The 21,075-nt window shown below is 38.5% G+C and overlaps 2 protein-coding genes across 2 annotated transcripts in view; one reads left to right on the top strand and one right to left on the bottom strand.

Annotated features, from left to right (window-relative positions):
- Positions 1–4,110: 4,110 nt before the first annotated feature.
- The window catches only part of LOC146468813 (uncharacterized), a 20,628-nt gene continuing 3,663 nt past the window's right edge, over positions 4,111–21,075 (bottom strand). The window contains exon 3 of the mRNA XM_085123897.1: positions 4,111–4,623. Within this exon, the coding sequence (XP_084980023.1) occupies positions 4,298–4,623 (326 nt within the window). The 3' untranslated portion in view covers positions 4,111–4,297. The remainder of the gene's footprint in view (positions 4,624–21,075) is intronic.
- The window catches only part of LOC146468814 (uncharacterized), a 17,090-nt gene continuing 1,157 nt past the window's right edge, over positions 5,143–21,075 (top strand). The window contains exons 1-5 of the mRNA XM_085123878.1: positions 5,143–5,691; positions 6,229–6,348; positions 7,053–7,202; positions 9,517–9,666; positions 15,792–21,075. The exon at positions 15,792–21,075 is cut by the window's right edge and continues 1,157 nt beyond it. Of these exons, the coding sequence (XP_084980004.1) occupies positions 5,145–5,691; positions 6,229–6,348; positions 7,053–7,202; positions 9,517–9,666; positions 15,792–20,716 (5,892 nt within the window). The 5' untranslated portion in view covers positions 5,143–5,144 and the 3' untranslated portion in view covers positions 20,717–21,075. The remainder of the gene's footprint in view (positions 5,692–6,228; positions 6,349–7,052; positions 7,203–9,516; positions 9,667–15,791) is intronic.

Raw genomic sequence — 21,075 nt, 5'->3', positions numbered from 1 at the left:
GTGCGGTTCTGGTCCAGGTGTTCACACCATGTTTAATTCAATCCACTCGCCCGATAACTTATCATACCATCTTCCTATCATTTTCATACATTCACCATTGTTTTAAATATCAATTTCAAGTCATGCAGGATGACCTTAAAAGATTTAGCGCAAAAATGCATGGAGTTTTTAATGACCCACAAAAAATTGAACAAGAGTGGGGAGTAAGAGTGCTAGATTCTACGCAGCTTACCTGCTTAAATGACTTAGGGAAAAAACAAGGAACAAAAGAAAAAGAAAACTCTCACACTTACAAAGTCGACATCCATGTTTGGTGTGAAAATATCTCTTTCGGTAGATGTTGAATTTGATTGTTGCTGAGGTACCTGAAAACAAAATGAAAGTTTATTTTATGGGAGAAAGAAAATCGGAAGGGTAAGACAGGTCATAAATATTAATGAAATTATATAATAAACAATTATTCCACGAGCGCGCGTTGGATATTAGATGATAGATAGCCAACGAGGCACATAGCGCCAAGTTGGCTATAATCATCTCATCTCCAACAAGCGCAAGTGGAATAATTGTGTTATTAGAAAAACAAAAAAAAAAACACAAGAAATATTGCAAGATCTTACTTATTTCGCTGTGCAAAAACAACCAGAAGACAATTTAATAGTCACCATTTCTCGGCCATGGTAAAGTGGATCATATACCATGGCCGCTAAGCCAATCAAATCCCTCAAATTTTATTATGCAATGATTCAGTTTTTAATAATACTAGTTAGTGTCGTTATTGCAATTTGAGGAAGGAGACAAAGCACTTTTAAAAGAAACTTTAATACTCCCTCTTGGTAGAATCCGACGCAGCTAACAATAATTTCAACTTGACATTTTCGATCTGAGTGGTGAGATGTTGTTTTCAAAAACTATATGTCTGGACTTTGGGACGCTAATTTCCATTTTACCTATTCCTCTCGAACGCCTCTAAAGATCTTTGCTAACTGCGTGGAAACATTTCAGATTGGCATGAAGTTACCCCTGGAGCGTGGAGTACAGGCTAAAGTAGTGCCAACATTGGTCCATCCGACTTGATAACTGGGTCGCGAATGAAATCGCGTGCTGGTGTGTATACGTTTTTGTTTTTGTTGTTGTTGTTTGTTTGTCTGATTGTTTTGTTTCAATTTTTTTTTCTTTTGCATTTTTAATCAACTTCAGATTACACCAGCCACAGTTCAAACGCAGCCCCAAACCCCTTCCGCCCAATGATCAAGTTATACATAGGCAGTTCGGATGTTGCTCGTCACTTAAGTTCTACAAATAATTAGGAGGTAATAAGTTAGGAAAATGACGTTATGAGATATATTAGGGCCAAGTGGAAATGTATGTGCCCGAAGATAACGTTAAAAGTGAGAAAAAGGCATTAGCAATTCCGAAAAGTCAGCAGAAGCTCGAAAACGTCCAAATTATTATATATTTTAATGACAGAAATTAAATTATGACATTGGAGGACTGTAACCACAAGAATTAGATTTTTCTGCTCATTTATTATTGTGCAATCAGTTTAAACATTTAATTTGTGATCACTTTCAGTTTAGCTTTTGTAACTAATGCCTTTTTTTTCCTTGTAACTTATGCTCACTTTTTTCTTGCAAGTTAGTTTCTCGTTAATTTGATAAGTGCATTGCGCCTTCCTTTTTCGGTTAATTTATTTTATAGAGAATTGCATTTCGCCTTTGTAGATCAGTTGTTGTTATCTCGGAGTTTCCGTGCAGATCTTGTAAGTAATTTTATTATCGCTTTCGAATTTTTGCTTGTTTTCTATTCGATTTGAGGTACATTAGGCTTTTTTTAAGTTTTTTAAGTTCGCGTTTATTTATTTTGTATTTTCTCTCCGTTAATGTTTGTTTCTAGTGAATCGTAAAGTTAATTCAATGACAAATTTGAAGCTGTGCTTGGAGTAATAATTACCAGGACTTTGTTAACAGCTTTAACAATTCCAGAAATGGCTTGAATCCAGGGGTCATGCCATAAGGACGTAAATTTCGATCATCCGGAGATGGACTGTTTGCGATTACATCGGCGGACGTTTCGACAACTTAAGCAAAAGTCGTTATTAGGTTCAAGTAAATTATGGAGGTTCAGTAGATAGTATTAGTGGCTTTGGTCATTGACCTGATTGAAGGCGATATGTTATTTGTCGTTTGTCAGTTAAAACGTGATGTTATTGTTATTGTTATTAGCTACAAAGACTTCAATGGAAATGATTGCTGCCTTGCGATTCGTCTATTATAAGTGAAAAGTCCGTTGGTCTATTATCAGTAAAATTAGTCAGTTTGTATGTAATATAGTTTGATGGGTATTTTTTATTAGGTGAAAATCTATAAACGAATAAGAATGCTATTGTAACTTAATGGGATATGGATTTTTTTCTTTTTCTTAAAAAAAATTGTGTCTAAAAAGTCTTTTTTTAAATCGAAAAGAACTGTAACGTTCGCCGGATTGTTTCAATATTCTCTATCATGCTACACCAATTATAAAATAAAGATCAAAGAAGTTCTCATTGTTTTTTTTTTTAATAAAATTGACAGTAAAATGTCTGAGATCTTACCAGTTTAAATACGATAAAATTAATTACAGTAAACATTGACGCCTTAAACTACTGCTTAAATCAAAGGTTAAAAATCCAAGCTTTTGCCTATCAACGGTATTACTAGGGATTTGAAAACTATTCGGCCTACAGGTTATAAAACAATTAATATGAAGTAAAATGTGTGGTAAGTGTAGTAATGGGGCAAAGTATGTAAAATGTATGAGAAGTATAAATGCAAATATGAAAAAATAAAGTACGAATAAAACGATCTAATGACCGAGTATCACATAGCATTGTACTTCATGCAACATATTCACTTTTATAGCTAACTGTTTTGCTTGGTAGTTACTACATGTTTTTCCTTTTTTTTTTTTCCTTTTTAGTCTGCTAACGAGTCTGTCTTCCTCTGGCTCTCAAAGTCTTCTTAACTAAGACCAATGCCGAGGCGGAATGGTTAAATCACGTGTTTCTCTGAAAATGCCAGGAGTAAAGAAAACTTGTTTCCCGTAATACGCCTTAAAACAGCTAACTCTGTATAGAACAAATCAAACGTCAACAGAATATCCCAGAATTTTATGAATCCAAAGGCCTTTTTGAGTGGCGCAGATCGGGGAGGGTTACCCCCACGGTGACTTTAAAACTGAATAACTTTTTTATATATATATTTATTTGGCCAAACACTATGAGACTTGTTGATTTTTTTTATTTTTTTTTTATTTCTAGAAATGTATCTGGGAACAGTTTGATATGGTCTGTTAGTGATCAATGACCTTGATGCAACCATGGCAACTCAGTCAGGACAGGACTATATCGGATTAATGTGAATCCTCTCTTAAAACTAGTGTAATGACGTGAGAAAACCAGTCGGCATAAATGTTTAAATTGTTGACTCAGTATGCAATGTTGAGTTTAAATTTATAAGAAAATTAGGTGCCATGCATATTCCTCGCCAAGTGAGTGTTTCTTTTTTCAAACCAATTATAAAAGCGATTACTAACAGATACATTACAAGACGATCACACTGTTGGGTAACCTTTGTCTTTTTGTCCGCTAACTACTTTCAGGATTTTCTCTGATTTCAAACCAATTCCGTGGGGATGTAAAGGTGTGAAATGTCACCACGTCGTTTTCCAAAAACGATTTCTTCTCGAATAAGATCGCAGATAAGGGAATTATCGCAGATTAATCTTAAACAGCAGAAAATCATTAGAAGCGTGGAATAACAGAGTGACACCCAACGCAGATAACAATTCTTGGCCCTTACCTGGACAATACAACATTCTTGTTAACAAACATTCATAATTAGTATATACCGCACAAATGAATAGTACTTTTCGCGCGCACTGATTGGCTAGCTCGGAGGTGATTAGCCAAGTACTATTCACCTCCGAGCAACCAAAGAGAAACAAGATGGCTTCCCGTTTCGCCACGGTCACTAAAAAGGAATTTATTAGGATAAACGAGGCAGCTGTTACAAAAAAATACAAAAATTACAACAAAGTTTAGTTTGACGGCATTAAATGGTAAGTTATTTAATCTTCTCAAACTCATTAATTATTCATATGGTTATAAGCCAATCGGAGTGCCCCATTTTGGTCAGGTGCATGCATCTTGATACCCAATGAAAATCTAGATCAAGATTACTCCGGTTAGTTCAAAAACTGATGAAAACACTGATCAAGACACTTGAATTTTAATTAGCAACCTCAATTACCATACAATCAATTATTCACTACCGTATTTCGAAAAGTTATTCACAACGTGAAAATTACAATTCCAGAAAGTTCCCTCGTGGAACGCAGCATTAAATAAAGAACTTAATGGCTTTTCATCCTCTTGTTTACAAGTTTCCCCTTTGGAAGTACTTAACACAGCATTTGGACCCAGCAAATAAGATACCTTTCCTTTATTTTCCTCGCTGGGTTTCTCATACTTTAATAAAGCATTGGACCGATGTCCTGTTCGCTCACGTATAAGCTTTTCTTCTACCCCAGCGTTAAAAAGAGACGAAGCACATGTGACGCGTAGGCAATGCGCAGTTTTCCGTTTTAGCGGAGCTCCCGCGCGCGCCGCAAGGCGCGCGCGAGCGGAGCCCCATAGCTAAGAGATTTTGGTAAACCCATCAGTGCGAGAAATTTTGGTTTGGTTCTGACGTCACTTCCGTCCGACCGACCGTCCGACCGACCGTACGCATGCTACTCCATGTAAGCCCACATGTAATGAGACAGTCAAACGCTGTACTGCAACCCGGATTCAATTTTCGGCGGGAAATTGCTTGGCCGACTGCACTGCCGCCTACGTTTTTTTGGCGGGAAATTGCATCGCCAACAGCGTTTGAGAAAAAAAAAATTATCATTATGAAGACCAATATGAAATGAGACAGTCAAACCCAGTGCAGCAACCTGGGTTAATTTTTCGGCGGGAAATTGCGTGGCCAACTGCGCTGCCGCCCGCGTTTCTTTGGCGGGAAGTTGCATCAACAACAGTGTTTGAAAAAAAAAATCATTTTGAAGGTGACATAGTCGGCGACATAATACAAAGTCAGCTTCAATTTATAAATTAGTCTACAAACATGGAAAGCAAAGAAAGAGAGATAGAAAGAGATCGAGAAAACAGGCGACGAAGAAGCGAAGATAGACGTGAAAGAGAGCGACTGAGAGTGCTATCAAACAGGCGAAATTTGAGTGACGAACAACGAGTGAAAGAACAGGACAGGGCTCGAGAAAACAGGATGCATTTTAGTCAAGAACAGCGGGAAAAAGAGCTAGAAAGAAATCGAGAAAAGAGGCGGAATCTTAGTAAAGAGCAACGGGAAAAAGAGCAAGGAAGAAATCGAGAAAAAAGACGGAATTTCAGTGAAGAGCAACGGGAAAAAGAGCAGGAGAGGGCTCGAGAGAAGAGGCGGAATTTTAGTGAAGAACAGCGGGAAAAAGAGCAAGAAAGAAATCGAGAAAAGAGACAACGAAATAGCGAGGAACAACAAGAGAAAGAAAGAGATAGATGTCGTGAAAAAAGGAGGCGAACTAGTGAAGAACAGCGAAAAAAAGAGCGAGAAAGGAAACGAGAAAGCAGGCGAAGAAGTAACTCTAGTAACGCACAGCAAAAAGAAGGGAAAGGAGGTGAGTTTTACTTTATTTTAGCTTATATAGCGATCACAACATTTGAAAAGGCTTTTGTTTATATTTAACTTTAAGCTGGGTTGTTTTTAGTCTTTTTCTGGAGAAATTTCAATTGTTTTTTCTTAACCAATCACCATATCCATACGTCGCCCGCTTGTCAAGCTGTCAAAACAAGAGTAAGCGAGATTTCTTGTTGATCGAGAAGTTTGGATTTATGTGGATTTACAATTTTCGGGACTTTTTTGTTAAAACCTGGGTTGTCTGAAAACATCAAGGACGTAAATACATGGATATTACGGAAAATACTGTTCAGAATGGCTTTTCACTGTACCGAAAGTTGTGTTGTAGAATCTAAAGCAGGAATGAAAGCCGCCGCCGTTTATTTTATGAGTGGGTTAATCATGCAGACAATGAATTGTTTTTGAGGTTAGAAGTCAACAATTACGAACTACCAATTTAATTGTCAGAGGATTTCAACCGCTATGGAAGCAAATCATGGTTTCTTCTTGTTTGTGATCTGATGTTTTCGTTTAGCAGTGGAGGGGCAACACGAGGAACGTGAGCGTGAAGATGTGCAAGACGAAGACGGGTCTCAGATATCGTCGAACCTACCGCCTGTTGAAAAAGATCCAATTCAGTTTGGTGATAATCATGCAGGTATAATCATACATTCAGTTAGTGTAGGCTGTGGTTAATGTACGATTCTGAGAAAGCTTATTGTCGTGGAATGTCTTTGTGTACGCTTACTTGCGAAACGAAACGAAATGAAAACAAATAGGGTAAAAAATCAAGTGAGATCATTGTTTGGCGCGCGTTGTGATGAAGAATAAACACCGGAAGTGCAGAGTTTTGAATTAAAAATCTGTATTTTGCGAAACGAGCTCTTTTCAGATCACAGCAAACTTTAACCTGTTTTATGACATGCGTAAACCCTTTTCGTAAATATTCCTCGTTGTAATGATGAATTTTGAACAAAAAGCGGCGAGCCAAGAGAAATGCCCCGTTTGCAAATTACAGATCTGTATAAATTTTTGCGAAACGAGCTCTTGTCAGATCACAGCGAACTTTTACCTGCGTCATTACATTCGTAACGCTTTTCGTAAATATTCCTCGTTTCAAGGATGAATTCTGAACAAAAAGCGGCGGGCCAAGAGGTCGAAATACTCCGTTTCGCAAATTAAGATCTGTAGCCGCGACGCAGGTTGTGATTTCACTGTATGGGCTGCGCGAACAGTTAATTTTGCTTTTAAGAGGTTAAAGGAATACAGCTTGTGATTGTAATGTGAATCTCAAGTGTTATAAGTATGAAGCCAATTATGGTTTGTTCTTGTTTGTGAATTGATGATTTAATTTGTTCTCAGTGGAGGAAGAACAGCATGAGCTGGACTGTGTACATATACAAGGAGGTCAAATTGAAAGAAATTACAATCTGCAAGACAGTCCTGAGGTATCGTGGAACGTGTCGCCTGTTGAAAAAGATTCCGTTCAGTTTGGTCACTATAATGCGCCAGGTAAAAACATTATGATTATTGCATTCATTGAGAGTGTGCTGTGGTTTTGGTGTGAGATTTTGAAGCCAATTGTAGTGGAATCTAGTCACACAATCATGTACTTTGGTGGCTTAAGTGGATGCTGAATATTTACCTACATAATATTTTAATTTGTATTTTGTAGCTCCCAGCTGCACATAATAATTTTGTGCTAAAGGATTTCAGTTACATGTACAATTGTATGTTGAGTTGGTTTTCTTCTGGTTTATGCCAGTACAATTACATTGTACCCTGTATAACAGATAAATATTATGACTGCTATTGTTGGTATAATTAATAATACTTAGCACTTTGCTGCATTATGCCCCAAAAATATAAATCTCCAGGAGGGATGAGGAACTTGTAAGGTTATTAATTATTATGATTATTTGCCGCCAGAAATTTTTGCAAAATTTATTGTTGTCATTTCTGTCAAGAATGTCAGTGTAAATCTTGTCATATTGTGACAAATCTGTTCATTATTTCACCCTATTTGTTTTCATTTCGTTTCGTTTGGCAAAATACAGTAAGCCTTTGTGTAGAGAAAATTGCAACAGATTTTGTGGACCAGTCTTTACCATGCAATCGCAGTACAGTGTAGGTGGCTTATCAAGCTATCAAAACCATAGCAAGCGTTGAGTTTGGCTTTCCGCCTCATATTTCCCTGCGTTAATGTGTGGATTTACAATCTTTCACAGTACTTAACCGTAACTCTTTGATTGCGGGAGAGACATTGATGCATCTTAAAGCATGGATATTATGGGAAATCCTTTTCAGATTTGGGCAGCACTAAAATCAGGATTCTGGAATTAGGAATCCGGAATCTGGTACCTGGCATTGGAAAAAAGTTTCTTCTAACGGAGAGAGAAATATTTGATGGTGAAATGTATGACTTTGGGTAAATAACATGGAAACATTTCCTGCTATCAAAAAAAGTTGAATGTTAATACTAGTTGGAATGAAGTGACGTCCTTGTCAAATGCAAATTTTATATTTTTCGATTTGGGACACCAGAGATGAGTTCTAATTCACTCATTATTTCCCTCTAATGAAAAATGATTGTTCCCATGGTTTTAAAAATTCAAAATGATTGCCCATGCAGTGAAGAAAATCAATTCGATAGCCTGTTAATCTTACTTTTGAAACTTTATTAGGTTTTCTTGAGACCACAAATATCGCCTACAGTAAATTACGTTCACAAGGTTTCATTATGCATGGCCAGCAGGTTATCTGTTTTCAGTTTGGCGCTTGTTTAATAGTGCAGCAAAACACCAATGACAAACATCTCACAGCAACAGGACAAACTGAGAATTATTCAGTATTTGTGAGTATATCTCTCATATAGAACAATAAATAAATTACGATCCAGAATAAAATCAGTAAATCCACCAAGTGATTCTCAACAGACTTTGTGCGCTTAGGTTCGGATCGCGATCTGTTGACTAATACCTGTACTGCAGTGGTACTTTCCCCCTCTCTGCCTAAAAATTTAGCAGCCTTTCCAAACACAATTTGAAACAGGGTATCCAGAAAATGGATGAGACAAAAGAGGAAGAAAGTGTGTAATCAGATAACTTACCCCTTTTTAATTGGAGAGTCCGCCATCTTTCGGCCTGAAACAATACACGTTGTCTCTTACGTTGTCTCCCCCTGGTCCATAACATATTGTGTCCTTTATAAACAGCGTTTTCTTTTATGCCAACAAGTGATTACGTTTTTTCATTCCGTTTTTTACCCCAAGTCATAGGGTCAGTTGTTAAAAGACAAGGGTGTTTTAAACAAAACCATGTTCAAAGTTATTTTCAATTTTGTCAACAGACATATCTAAACATTGGCTGCTGCTGATGGCAACAAGAAGGGTTCGAGACCCACTAATTGTCTTAAGCTGCGGCCTAAGTTAATACTCTGTTTAAAAAATTGGCCCATATATTTCACCATCAAGTATTTCTCTCTCCATTATAAGAAACTTATTTTGAATTCCGCATGCCGGATTCCAGATTCCGGATTCCTGGATTCTGGATTTCAGATTCCAGCTTTTAGTGCTGCCGTTCAGATTTGGCCTTCCAATGTACAGAATGTCATAGAATCTAAAACAAGAATGAAAGCGGTAAGCTTCTTTTGGAAGGAGATAATTCATTGCCATGTGGCAGATCATGCGAACAGTTAATTGTGCTTTTAAGAGGTTAGAGGAATACAGCTTGTGATTGTAATGTGAATCTCAAGTGTTATTATAATTAGTATGAAGCCAATTATGGTTTGTTCTTGTTTGTGAATTGATGATTTAATTTGTTCTCAGTGGAGGAAGAACAGCATGAGCTGGACTGTGTACATATACAAGGAGGTCAAATTGAAAGAAATTACAATCTGCAAGACAGTCCTGAGGTATCGTGGAACGTGTCGCCTGTTGAAAGAGTTTTCGTTCAGTTTGGTCACGATAATGCGCCAGGTAAAAACATTATAATTATTGCATTCATTGAGAGTGTGCTGTGGTTTTGGTGTGAGATTTTGAAGCCAATTGTAGTGGAATCTAGTCACACAATCATGTACTTTGGTGGCTTAAGTGGATGCTGAATATTTACCTACATAATATTTTAATTTGTATTTTGTAGCTCCCAGCTGCACATAATAATTTTGTGCTAAAGGATTTCAGTTACATGTACAATTGTATGTTGAGTTGGTTTTCTTCTGGTTTATGCCAGTACAATTACATTGTACCCTGTATAACAGATAAATATTATGACTGCTATTGTTGGTATAATTAATAATACTTAGCACTTTTTTGCACTATGCCCCAAAAATGTAAATCTCCAGGAGGGATGAGGAATTTGTAAGGTTATCATTGTAATTATTTGCCGCCAGAAATTTTTGCAAAAGTTATTGTTGTCATTTCTGTCAAGAATGTCAGTGTAAATCTTGTTAGACTACCAAAGAGAACACACTACCAGCCTATGTAAGGAGGTTTTGGGATATGTGATGATGTTTATTACCTCACTTAACTGTATTAAAGTACTAGGTTGGAACCACCCATTCTAACGTTCCCCAATCTCCCTTCCCGGTAGACATGTGTTGGTGCCAAATTCCCTTATCTGGGGAAAAAACCTTCATGTGTAAATAGAACTGTATCTCCCAGCTGCAAGTAACCCATAAAGCAAATTGTCTCCAGAAATTCTTCCCAAAGTTCACAAGTTACATGTAGATGTACGTGTCTGAACAAATTTATTGAACAGCATGTCTTTTAACAATTTTTCTCGCGAGGTACAGATACTGCTTTGTATGGAATTTCCTTTGAAAACATAAGGATAACATGATGATGATACCTCATTTTAAGCAAGGGAATGGAATTTATTTCATGAACTGGCAACATTTGATTCCAAAGATCGCATTTAAACTTGACAAGATACTCCAACTATCACAGCCAGGCTGATTTAATGCATCCCATTTTACATTATTTTAAAGATTAATGACAGTACCTAAATGTATAGCCCACACTCCAATCTAAATAATTTAAATAATAATCTGCAAATAAGATGAGGACATGCGGAGGTCTTAAAAGCAAATTATGAGAGACTGTTTTGTGTTTGGATTCTCTTGAATTTCAAAACAGTTCCACTCAAAAGTTGAAACTGAACACTACTGCTAGTTAGGATCTGTTAATACCAGGGAAGATGCTACAGGATAATAAACATCTCTTTTTAAAATTTTGCTTTGCTTTTTAAGAATTGTTTGATTGATCTGTTGAGCTGAAATAGGATGAGATCAGTTCTGTATTTTGAATGACATTTAGCCCGGCACTATTTGAGATCAAATGATAAGTTTCAACATACATGCAAGCCAAAACAAAATTTAATGTATGACTTGTACATGTACAGATTTAAAATAAAAAAAAGAAGTTAGTTATTTGCACCCCTGTACTTAAGAAAAGTGAAAGTCTTTTGTTATGTAAACCAAATGTGTTCGTTTTTCAAGAATAATATTATTTTTACACTGAAAGAACTTTTTGTTGATCACTATCTTTGTTAATAATCTGCATCTAGATAGGTTTGTTGTAATCAACAAATTGGCATTTGTGGTTTTAAATACAATAATTAATGTCAGTGTGGATACAAGACTGGTTCTTTACAAATGCTAAAAAATTTTAGGAGAGTAAGTGCTTTCAAGGTGATTTTCTTGCCATCACTTGATCGGCAACCATAGCTTTTTGCATTAGAAAATGTTTTGTAAATAGCTTTCCAGTTTTAAAGGAGAAGTCAATTTGGAGAGTCTATCACTGTTTTAATCTACCACACATTTGTGTGTTATTTTCGGTGTTTTGGTATTTGACCTATGCAAAGTACACAAAATGTATACATGTAGCAGTCAATGGTGTACAGCTGTAGCATTGTGGCAAAAAAACTTCAATGGTGAATTGAGTATTTATTTGCCTTCCATTAAGCAGCTATAAATTTTTTTATAACGTCAAGTCATGAACTTAGTCTAAGTGGCCTCAACATTCTTTATCTTTTGTAATTCATGTTCCATGTTTAGTGGCTCAACGCCACGTTGCTGGAAATTGTTTTTATTTGCTGAACACCTTGGTCACTATTAGGACATCACAGAAAGTCAGGTACACTGTCTTTACATTTAGATATTATAGTTTACAAGATGAAATGCTGTTGGGGATGGGCATAGGTTATGAAGAATTACGTGTGTCTGTGCCGATTTCCCTTACCTGGGAAAAAAATCTTCACGTGTGAATAAAAGTATACTGCTGCAGCCAACCAATTAAAGCAAATTGTCTCAAGAAATTCTTCCCAAAATTTCAAACTATGCGAACAAATTTACTGGACAGCATGTCTTAATTTTGACATTCCCTTTGAGGTGCAATCTAATTATAATGCTTTGTTTTGGATTTCCTTTGAAAACAGGGATAACATAATGATGACACTGAGGGAATGAAATTTCAAAAAAACAAAACCTAAAAATTAACTTATAATGTGTTCAAAACAGATATGATGTTAGTTAATTTTGTACCCAGTTAATGAAATTGAAAGTGTTTTGCTTTGTAAACCAAATTTGCTGTTTGTTTGAATAATACGTTGTATTATTTTCACTGGAAGAGCCTTTTTGGCGATCACTGTCTTTGTTAATGTTCACAGATACATGTACATGTAGGATTGTGGTTTTAAATTAATGCAATATGTCAGTGTGGATGCAAGTGGTTGTTATATTTTATTGAATGCTGAAAAATGTTAGCAGTATAAATGCTTTCAACGTGATTTTCTTGCCATTACTTGATCAGCAACCATAGCTTTTTGCATTAGAAAATGTTTTGTTAATAGCTATAATAATTCCAGTTTAAGGGAAAGTCAATTTGGAGAGCCTATCACTGCTTAATTTTATCTACCAGACATTTGTGTGTTATTTTTGGTGTTTAGGTTAATTTGATTTATGCAAAGCACACAAAAATTGAATACATGCAGATGAGTCAATAATAGTGTAGCATTGTGGGGAAAAAAAATTCAATGATGAATTGAGTAATTTGCCTTACATAGCAGCTATAATTTTTTTATAACCTCAAGATGTACTTAGTTCAGTGGCCTCAACATTCTTAATATTTTGTTTAAATTCATGTTCCATGTTCCATGGCTTGAAGCCACATAATTGATTGGAATTTTTTTTATTTGCTGGATGGTCTTGTGAGCTACTCAGGCTCCAAATTTTATGTGATATGGTTGACCACCCCCTTAACTTTAATCAACTTTTTTCCCATTAGGAGGTGTGGGTCTTAATACATCTCTCACATTCATGAAGATGTTGAGAACTGCAAAATAAGTTATAGTTTAGAGCTATACCTAATATACACAAGGATTGGGATGTTTTTGAACTTTTAATTTCTTATTTTTTAAGGCTATTTATCTCAAAGCCATAATTTTTCTCATTCATAATTGTATAAGTTTTGAATTACAGTCTTCTTCTTAATATTTTGTTTAAATTTATGTTCCATGTTCCATGGCTTGAAGCCACATAATTGATTGGAATTATTTTTATTTGCTAAACACCTTGGATACTATTACTTCATAGAAAGTGGTCATTAGTCTTTGGATTTGTATATTGTAGTTTAGAAGACGGGATGGTCTTCGTTGTGAGCTACTCAGGCTCCAAATTTTATGTGATATGGTTGACCACCCCCTTAACTTTAATCAACTTTTTTCCCCTAGGAGTTGGGGGTCTTTAAATACATCTCTCACATTCATGAAGATGTTGAGAACTGCAAAATAAGTTATAGTTTAGAGCTATACCTAATATACACAAGGATTGAGATGTTTTTGAACTTTTAATTTCTTATTTTTTAAGGCTATTTATCTCAAAGCCATAACTTTTCTCATTCGTAATTGTATAAGTTTTGAATTACAGTCTTGTGAGTACCTTAAAAAATAATGGTTTATCATACATGGACATTGAGTGTGTATTCTTGGATCTGGAGAAATGTTGTTTTGCCTCAGGGGTTAAAGAGTTAAAACTCCATTCTCGCATGTAGTATTTTGAGACATGGAAAATTGAGTCTCAATAGTTTTGATTAATGTATTTCCTCGAATAATAGCCGCACCTTGATTAATTGTCTCCCTTGAATAATCCCTCCCTTTTTATTTAAATAATCGCCTCGCTCAAAAAATTCCCCCCCCCCCCCCTCACCATTTTCTCTTTCTTTTATGCCCTCCCTCTCAAGTTAAAAATTGACATCTTGGGTAACAAACAAGCTTTCATTTACTCGTCACAACTGAATGGTTACAAAAGCAATGTTTTTCTTTACAGTTTTTTTTTTTTATGGTAATGTTCGTGTACTTCACTTTTTCAGGCTCTGACACTGAGATGTTTACTTTGAACATTGATTTATCAACGAAACAAATTTAAAAACACTTAAAAAACCCATGGTCAGTTTATTTTACTTATTTTGAAATAATCGCCTTCTCTCAAATAATCGTCCCTTTCGGTGCGACAAATAATGGTAATTGAACTGAGTGGAGTGCAATTTGGTCTGAAATCATACGCGTAATTTCAAAATCTAATGGGCGCGCAGCTCGAGTTTGATTTTAAATCACAAGTATGCTATCAGGTCAAAATTGCATGACACAAAGTTCAATTACAACTTCATTACACCTATTTTGAAATCACAGAGTATCATTGTCAATATTTATATTCTATTCTTGTTACTTCATTTCCATTTTCATGGGCTAAATAAAGGATGCGATTTAGAGCAAAAAATGGTGCAATTTAGGAATAAATTACACTGTTGAGAGCCAAGAGATTTCAAAATGGGTGTAATAAAAGAAATAATCGCACGGCTATTATTCCAGGAAATACGTTATTTCTCAACTTATTTCTTTCTCTTTGGAAGAACATTAAAGTGGCACTAATGCTGAAAAAAATATTTACCCCTTTTCGTGCCTCCATCCAAATTTCAATGAGTTCATAATTGCAAATCTTACTGAACCTGGAAAGACTGGCTGAAAACCATTGAAACTCTGTCCACCATTACTCAGTTTGAAAAGTGAAGCCCATGAATTCTACAAAGCTGTTGCCTCTATTACATCCTGTGTGATGTCATAAAATCCTAATTTTTCTGTTTGTTTGTTTGTTTTTTGCATTTTTGTTTTGTTGCTGTTTTTTTTATTACAATAACACTCCAGCAATCTCCATCAGTAAACAACTTCCATAATCACTTCACTGAGCTCTACCGGGTAACATGTTTTGGCTTTTCAGTAATCCAAGGCATTTTCTGTAACCATGAAATTCAAATACCCACATTTCCCTAAAATATCTCCTTCCAATACAGATACCGATATTATATTAATACTTTTAATACTCTTAAAGTGCTATTAACAGATCTAAACAAAAAGCTTAATGAAATTTACTACAGCATTATTTACCATATTGGGTGGCCATTTACACAATTCATAATTTTCCCTGTGTAACTAGATCCAGCTCTCTATCTGGTTCTCAGCAATTTTTTGGAATCGAGTAATGGCAGCAAGGCAAAGCTGAATTTCACCTTTGAACTAACCAGTCTTCCAGTTGTGATATCAATGTAAATTTGATGTTGCAAGTATTTATCACAGACATCTACTTTCAAAAGCTGAAGGGAAAAAGGGATCAAGCAAACTTTTAATTATAGTCCACTTTAAATTCACACAATTGCACTGCTTTTTCTATCATGCATAAAGTTTGGTATTAAAAATGACACTTCTGTAGTTTGCAATAAATTTTAATCTGTAATCCATGTACAGTCGACTCCGGATAACTCGAACCCTTGCTAACTCGAACCAATTTTCTTTTCCTTTCATGTCATGTTGTATTTAGTTTTACCCTCAATAACTCGAACCTTTTTCAATTTCCCTTGAAGGATCGAGTTATCGGGAGTCGACTGTAGTTTTTAATTTGTGAAGTTTATTTTAAGTACTGGTTAAATATCTACCTGGACAAAATATAAAATTAATCTTTGTTAAAGAAATAATCTAAGCGAGTGACGGTCAACTTACTTTTGAGAGTTACATTTATCACAAAGTTCACATTGCAAACTATTGATTTTGATAGGAGAAGAGTTTGAAGGAGAGAATCCTGCATCAGAAAATCGCCTGCTTTTAGTGCAAAATTACCCAACGCTGGAAACACAGCAACCTGATCTGGAAATTAATTACCGTGACCGTTCAGAAGATCCTCAGTTAATGGCAAGAGCAAGGGCTGTTGGTGTGCAGTATGAGTTTGCACAACAGGGTGTAGTGGAAACTGTGGATGATAGGAGGAAAAGAAAGCGACGAAATCAAAGGAGAGTGTCAGATGAGGAGAAAAGGTTGCGTGAAGTTGTTGGAGACCTACCGTCACCTCCACCAGCAGGATCGAGTCAGATAGAGGATAATGCATACTGTGCAATACGCTCATTTGAGGTGCAGCAGATGACATACAAGTTCGGTTGTTGTGAGGTTTGCAAGGAACGGCGGTTAGAATGCAAAGCCACAGGAAACACGTGCACCCGTTGCAGGAGAGATAAGAAGGTACCAAAAGTTTGGTCTGATGAAAACAATATGGACCCTTCGAGTGTTCCCGAGGAGCTGTCTGGAATGTCAGATGCTGAGCAGATGCTGATAGCGAGACTAGCACCCACTGTGCATGTACACATGTTGAGGCATGGAGGTATCGCGTCAAGAGGACATTGCATTGCATTTCCTCAGGCTGTTCAAGAACCTGCAACCATTCTGCCACGCCTACCAGCAGAGGTCGATATCATTCGTGTGAGAAGACAAGGAAAAAATGATACCCATAAGGACTTCAGGGTCAGAAGGCACCGTGTTGAAGGAGCTCTTCGGTTTCTAAAGGATAATAATCCTGCTTATAGTGACATTGTCATAGATGCTGCTCGCATACATAATTTACCGGAGGATGGTGAGTTGCCCAATTTGAGAACTGTGGAGTTTTCTGAAACAGAACACATGGATGACCAAGGCCCAGCTCCACAGCAATTGGATGCTGGTGAAACAGATGGTAGCGATGACTCAACAGTCTCCGGAGTTCTTCTTGCTGAGCCAGGAGTGAACGTGCAAGCACAAGTTAATGCTGCCATAAATCAAGTTGTGTCTGAACCAAGGGAAGGAGAGTCAGACGAGGCTCAACAAGGCATGGAACGACCAGTGATACCATGGCCGACTACTGACGCAACTCCAGCATCTGAGTTCAACACTCCTTACTTTTTCACAATGGCATTTCCTTGCTTGTTTCCTTATGGAAAGGGTGATTTCCACATCAACCGTCCAATTACATGTCCTGCACTTCACGACTGGGCGGAGCACTTGCTGTGGTATCAAGACGGAAGGTTTGCACGGCATAAAGTATGGAAGTTTGTTGTTCACAACATGATCATGAGAAAGCGTGCACTGGAGCAGAGCAGGTACTTTGTTGATCAACAACTAGGTGACCCACACATAACTGTTGCAGATCTTCAAGAGCGACTAGCGAGGGGTGACACTTCAATCACCAACAGGCTCTTATATTTTGGTGCAAATCTGCGCGGTACAGCTCAGTACTGGCATCAAAGACGCAGAGAGCTTCGTGCCTTGGTTGAATTCATGGTGAATGAAAAGCGTGGATTGCCTTCATTTTTCATGACTGGAAGCTGTGCAGAGTTTTATTTTCCCCCACTAAGAAGACTATTGGAACAATACATTTTACAGACCACGGGGGAAGAGGTCAACCTTGCCGAAGACAGCAATGCCCGCTTCAAAGCTGTCCAAGAAAATACTCATGTTGTGATAAGCTACTTTGACCTACGTACTCAGTCATACCATGAAAAGGTACTGAAGCCAGTGTTTGGTGTATCTGATTATTGGTACCGCTATGAATTTGCCAAGTCCCGGGGTCAAATTCATTGGCACCAACTAAGCTGGAGAGATGACAGAGAGCCACACCAGCTGTTGCATGAAGCTCGTGAAGAAGATTGTGACGAAGACGAGTATGCAGCTAGACTTAGCCAGTGGGCTGATGAAAACTTTGCAATGACAGCATCACACCCAGCTGGCAGTGATGAAGAAGGACAGGCAAGAAAAGACCTTTGGCCACCACCTGAGGGTTCGGCTGTCCAAATATCAGATGAAAGGGATCCCCTGGTGAAGATGCTTCTGGAAATAGCTGCAACACAAAATGCAATACTGGAGGATCATTTGCTTCTAGTGAACCGAGTTGGGCTGCACAGTTGTTCTGATTACTGCTTGAGGACTCCTCGTCACCCTGAGCCAGGATTGCAGCCAACAGAACGTGTATGCAGAATGGAGTTTGGAAGCGAGTTTTGCCCAGGGAAAAAACTGCGGAAGGACCCAGAAATTGTGGGAGATCATAATGGAGCTCCTCGCCTTGAGATGCCACGTGACCATCCACGTGTAGTTCAGCATTCTCGCTATCAAATACAGTCTTGGAGAGCAAATGGGGATGTAAGCTTGATACTTTCCAATTCCCCCCCAGATAATCCTAGCACTGATGATATCATAGCCATAATTGACTACGTGTGTGGCTATGCTTGCAAGGATAGTGAACCCACTGGTGCAACTGCTGATCTTTTTAAGGACATGGTCAATGCTATTGATGCAACTGATGCAGACCAAGTGACCGGCAAGTCAATGTGTGCTAAAATGCTGATCAAGACTGTGGGAAGACGAGATATCAGTGGACCCGAGGCATCATTTGAGTTGAGTGGACTAGCACTTTGGCGATGTAGCCGTTCATTCACGTACTTGTCTATGTCAGGCTCAAGGCGACTTGAACGTGATGGTGAGACTGCAACTCGCAGCACCCCTTTGGATAAGTACCTTGCACGACCACGTGATGAGCACTCTTCTTGGTACCATTTTGCATCCAAAAATGGTAAGGTTCCTGTCATTAGTGGCGGCGCAACACACGCAACATGGCCATTGAATGAGGACTACTGTAGAACGATGCTTCTGTTACACTGGCCAAACTGGTTTAACATCCAAGAAGTAAAGGGAGATGCTGAATCTTGGATTGAGAGATTTACTGATTTCATTTCTAGTAATGAGTGCCCAGGATTTGTGAAGGCCCAGGTTGCTAAGGCACAGCGTCATGCAGAGCATCCACAAGAGCAGGTTTTTGTGGAAGATGAGGATGATGTTGCTGTAGAAGCTGAAGAACAACCAGATTGGGTGGATGTCTATGCAGGGCAGAACCAGAGATATGAGGGTGTGGAGAAGGATTTGGATTATGATGATGGTGGAGAGGAATATGACTGGAACAGCACCTGCATTGTTCTTCCTGAGGGCAAAGACCCCAAGAAATGGCTTGAAGAAATGATCAAAGAAGATGAAGAACGCGAAACGGAAACTGTAGGCCTTGAATTGCCACAGGTGTCCCCGTTCTCCCTAAATGAGAATCAAAGAGCCATAGTGAGTATGGTGTTGCACACCCTCTACAACTTTGTTGAAAACAGACCAGATTACCATCCTTTGCGGCTTGTTGTCTCCGGAACTGCTGGAACTGGAAAGTCGTATGTTATCAAGTGCCTTCAGAGGCTAGTGCGGCAAGTGTTTGGAACAAATGATGCAATAGAGGTGATAACCCCGACGGGGAGTGCTGCCTATCTCGTTCAAGGCAGTACAGTTCACAGTTTCTTAGGAATCCCAACCGGGGGAAGGTCTTGCAATGAGCTGACAGTACCTGCGGGTCCAGTGCTCGAGAGAATTCAGAAAAGGTGTGAGAATTTGAAGGTTCTGGTTGGGGATGAGCGATCGATGTTTGGCCGCACCACAATGGGCTGGATGGAACATCACGCACGTTATGCAGTGAACAGAGGAGCCAATGTAGATGAGCTATGGGGGGGTATTCCTGTGGTAGTACTTATGGGAGATGATGTTCAGCTACCTCCTGTATGTGACACTCCTGTCTACATTCAAGATTGTCGCAGTGCCCCATCTAACCATGGCCGCTTGGTATGGACAACTTTTGATAGTGCTGTGGAGCTTACTGAGATTGTGAGGCAAACTGAATCTGAACAACAGCTAAGAGGTGTGTTGATGTCCTCGAGGACTTATAAAACCACACGCCAGCAAATCCATTGGCTACAGCAGTTTCAGTGGCACAATCTCCGCTTAACACATGGTACAGAACTTCTGGGAAGGATGGATGAACAAGGTCTGTACGTATTTCCAACACATCGCCTGGAATGGGAGCGCAACAAAACTAAGCTACTAGAGTGTAACAGAAAGCCAAACCACCCAGTAGCAAGGATCAAGGCAGTTGACAATGGCAGGCATGCACAGAAGGCTGACAGTAGTAAGGCACAAGGGCTGCTACCACTACTGTATCTTTGCCGTGACAGCAAAGTCATGCTGGTAGCCAACTTAAAGGCTTCATGGGGTTTGTACAATGGAGCAGTTGGCACAGTAGTGGACCTTTTATACAAAGATGGTTGCAGACCAACCGATGATCCCACCCCTTTACCTGATGTAGTGTTTGTGCGTTTTCCAGGATACAAGGGACCACCTTACATCAACGAAGATCCGACCGTTGTGCCAATAGTTCCTGTAAGTCGGTCCACTGACTGTGCATGCCGATGCAAGCGCCTTCAAGTTCCATTGAGACTGGCATGGGGAACAACAATCCACAAGTGCCAAGGGATGACTGTGGGTGATGGAGAAGCATTCAGGTATGTTGTGATCCACCCTGGAAAGCACGACTTTGAAGCTAAGAACCCAGGAGCTTTATTTGTTGCGCTGTCACGAGCAAAATCAGCGGGTGGAGAAGGAGCAGATCCTGATTTTGCATTTCATGCAGATTTCCTGATAAATGAGGACAGGTTCAAGCCTGTGGACACTCCAACTACCCGTGCTAGAGCAGTGGAAATGGAACGACTGCGTGTATTAGCAAATCAATGTAAGCAGAGGGAAGATTTAATAGCAGCATATTCGGAGGAAACCTTTCTCAGAATGGTAGAGTGGGCTCAGTCGCAAGATCGTCATTGAGCTACTTCTGAACTACTGTTTTGTATGCTGTAGTCATGCTATCCCCCAATTAATCATTGTTGAGCAGAGTACTGAAGTACAATTGAGACCACATCACTTATGTAAGCATAATGCCTATCCTGTAATCTGCCTGTGTGGTGAAGGACCTCTTATTGGGAGGTCTGTTATGCTGTAATCAGCCTGTGTGACTGAGGACCTTAGTGGTCATGCATAACAAATATGGGGGCCGTCATGCTGTAATCAGCCTGGGTGGTTGAGTGACCTTAGTGGTCATGCATAAATAGTATGAGGGCTGTTATGCTGTAATCAGCCTGTGTGGCTGAGCGACCTTAGTGGTCATGCATAACAATATGAGGGCC

The sequence above is a fragment of the Pavona decussata genome, unplaced genomic scaffold (assembly GCF_977016875.1).
Source record: "Pavona decussata unplaced genomic scaffold, jaPavDecu1.1 SCAFFOLD_128, whole genome shotgun sequence".
Classification (NCBI taxonomy): domain Eukaryota; kingdom Metazoa; phylum Cnidaria; class Anthozoa; order Scleractinia; family Agariciidae; genus Pavona; species Pavona decussata.
Note: the sequence above shows the minus strand (reverse complement) of the source record. Positions and strands in the feature narration are given on the sequence as shown.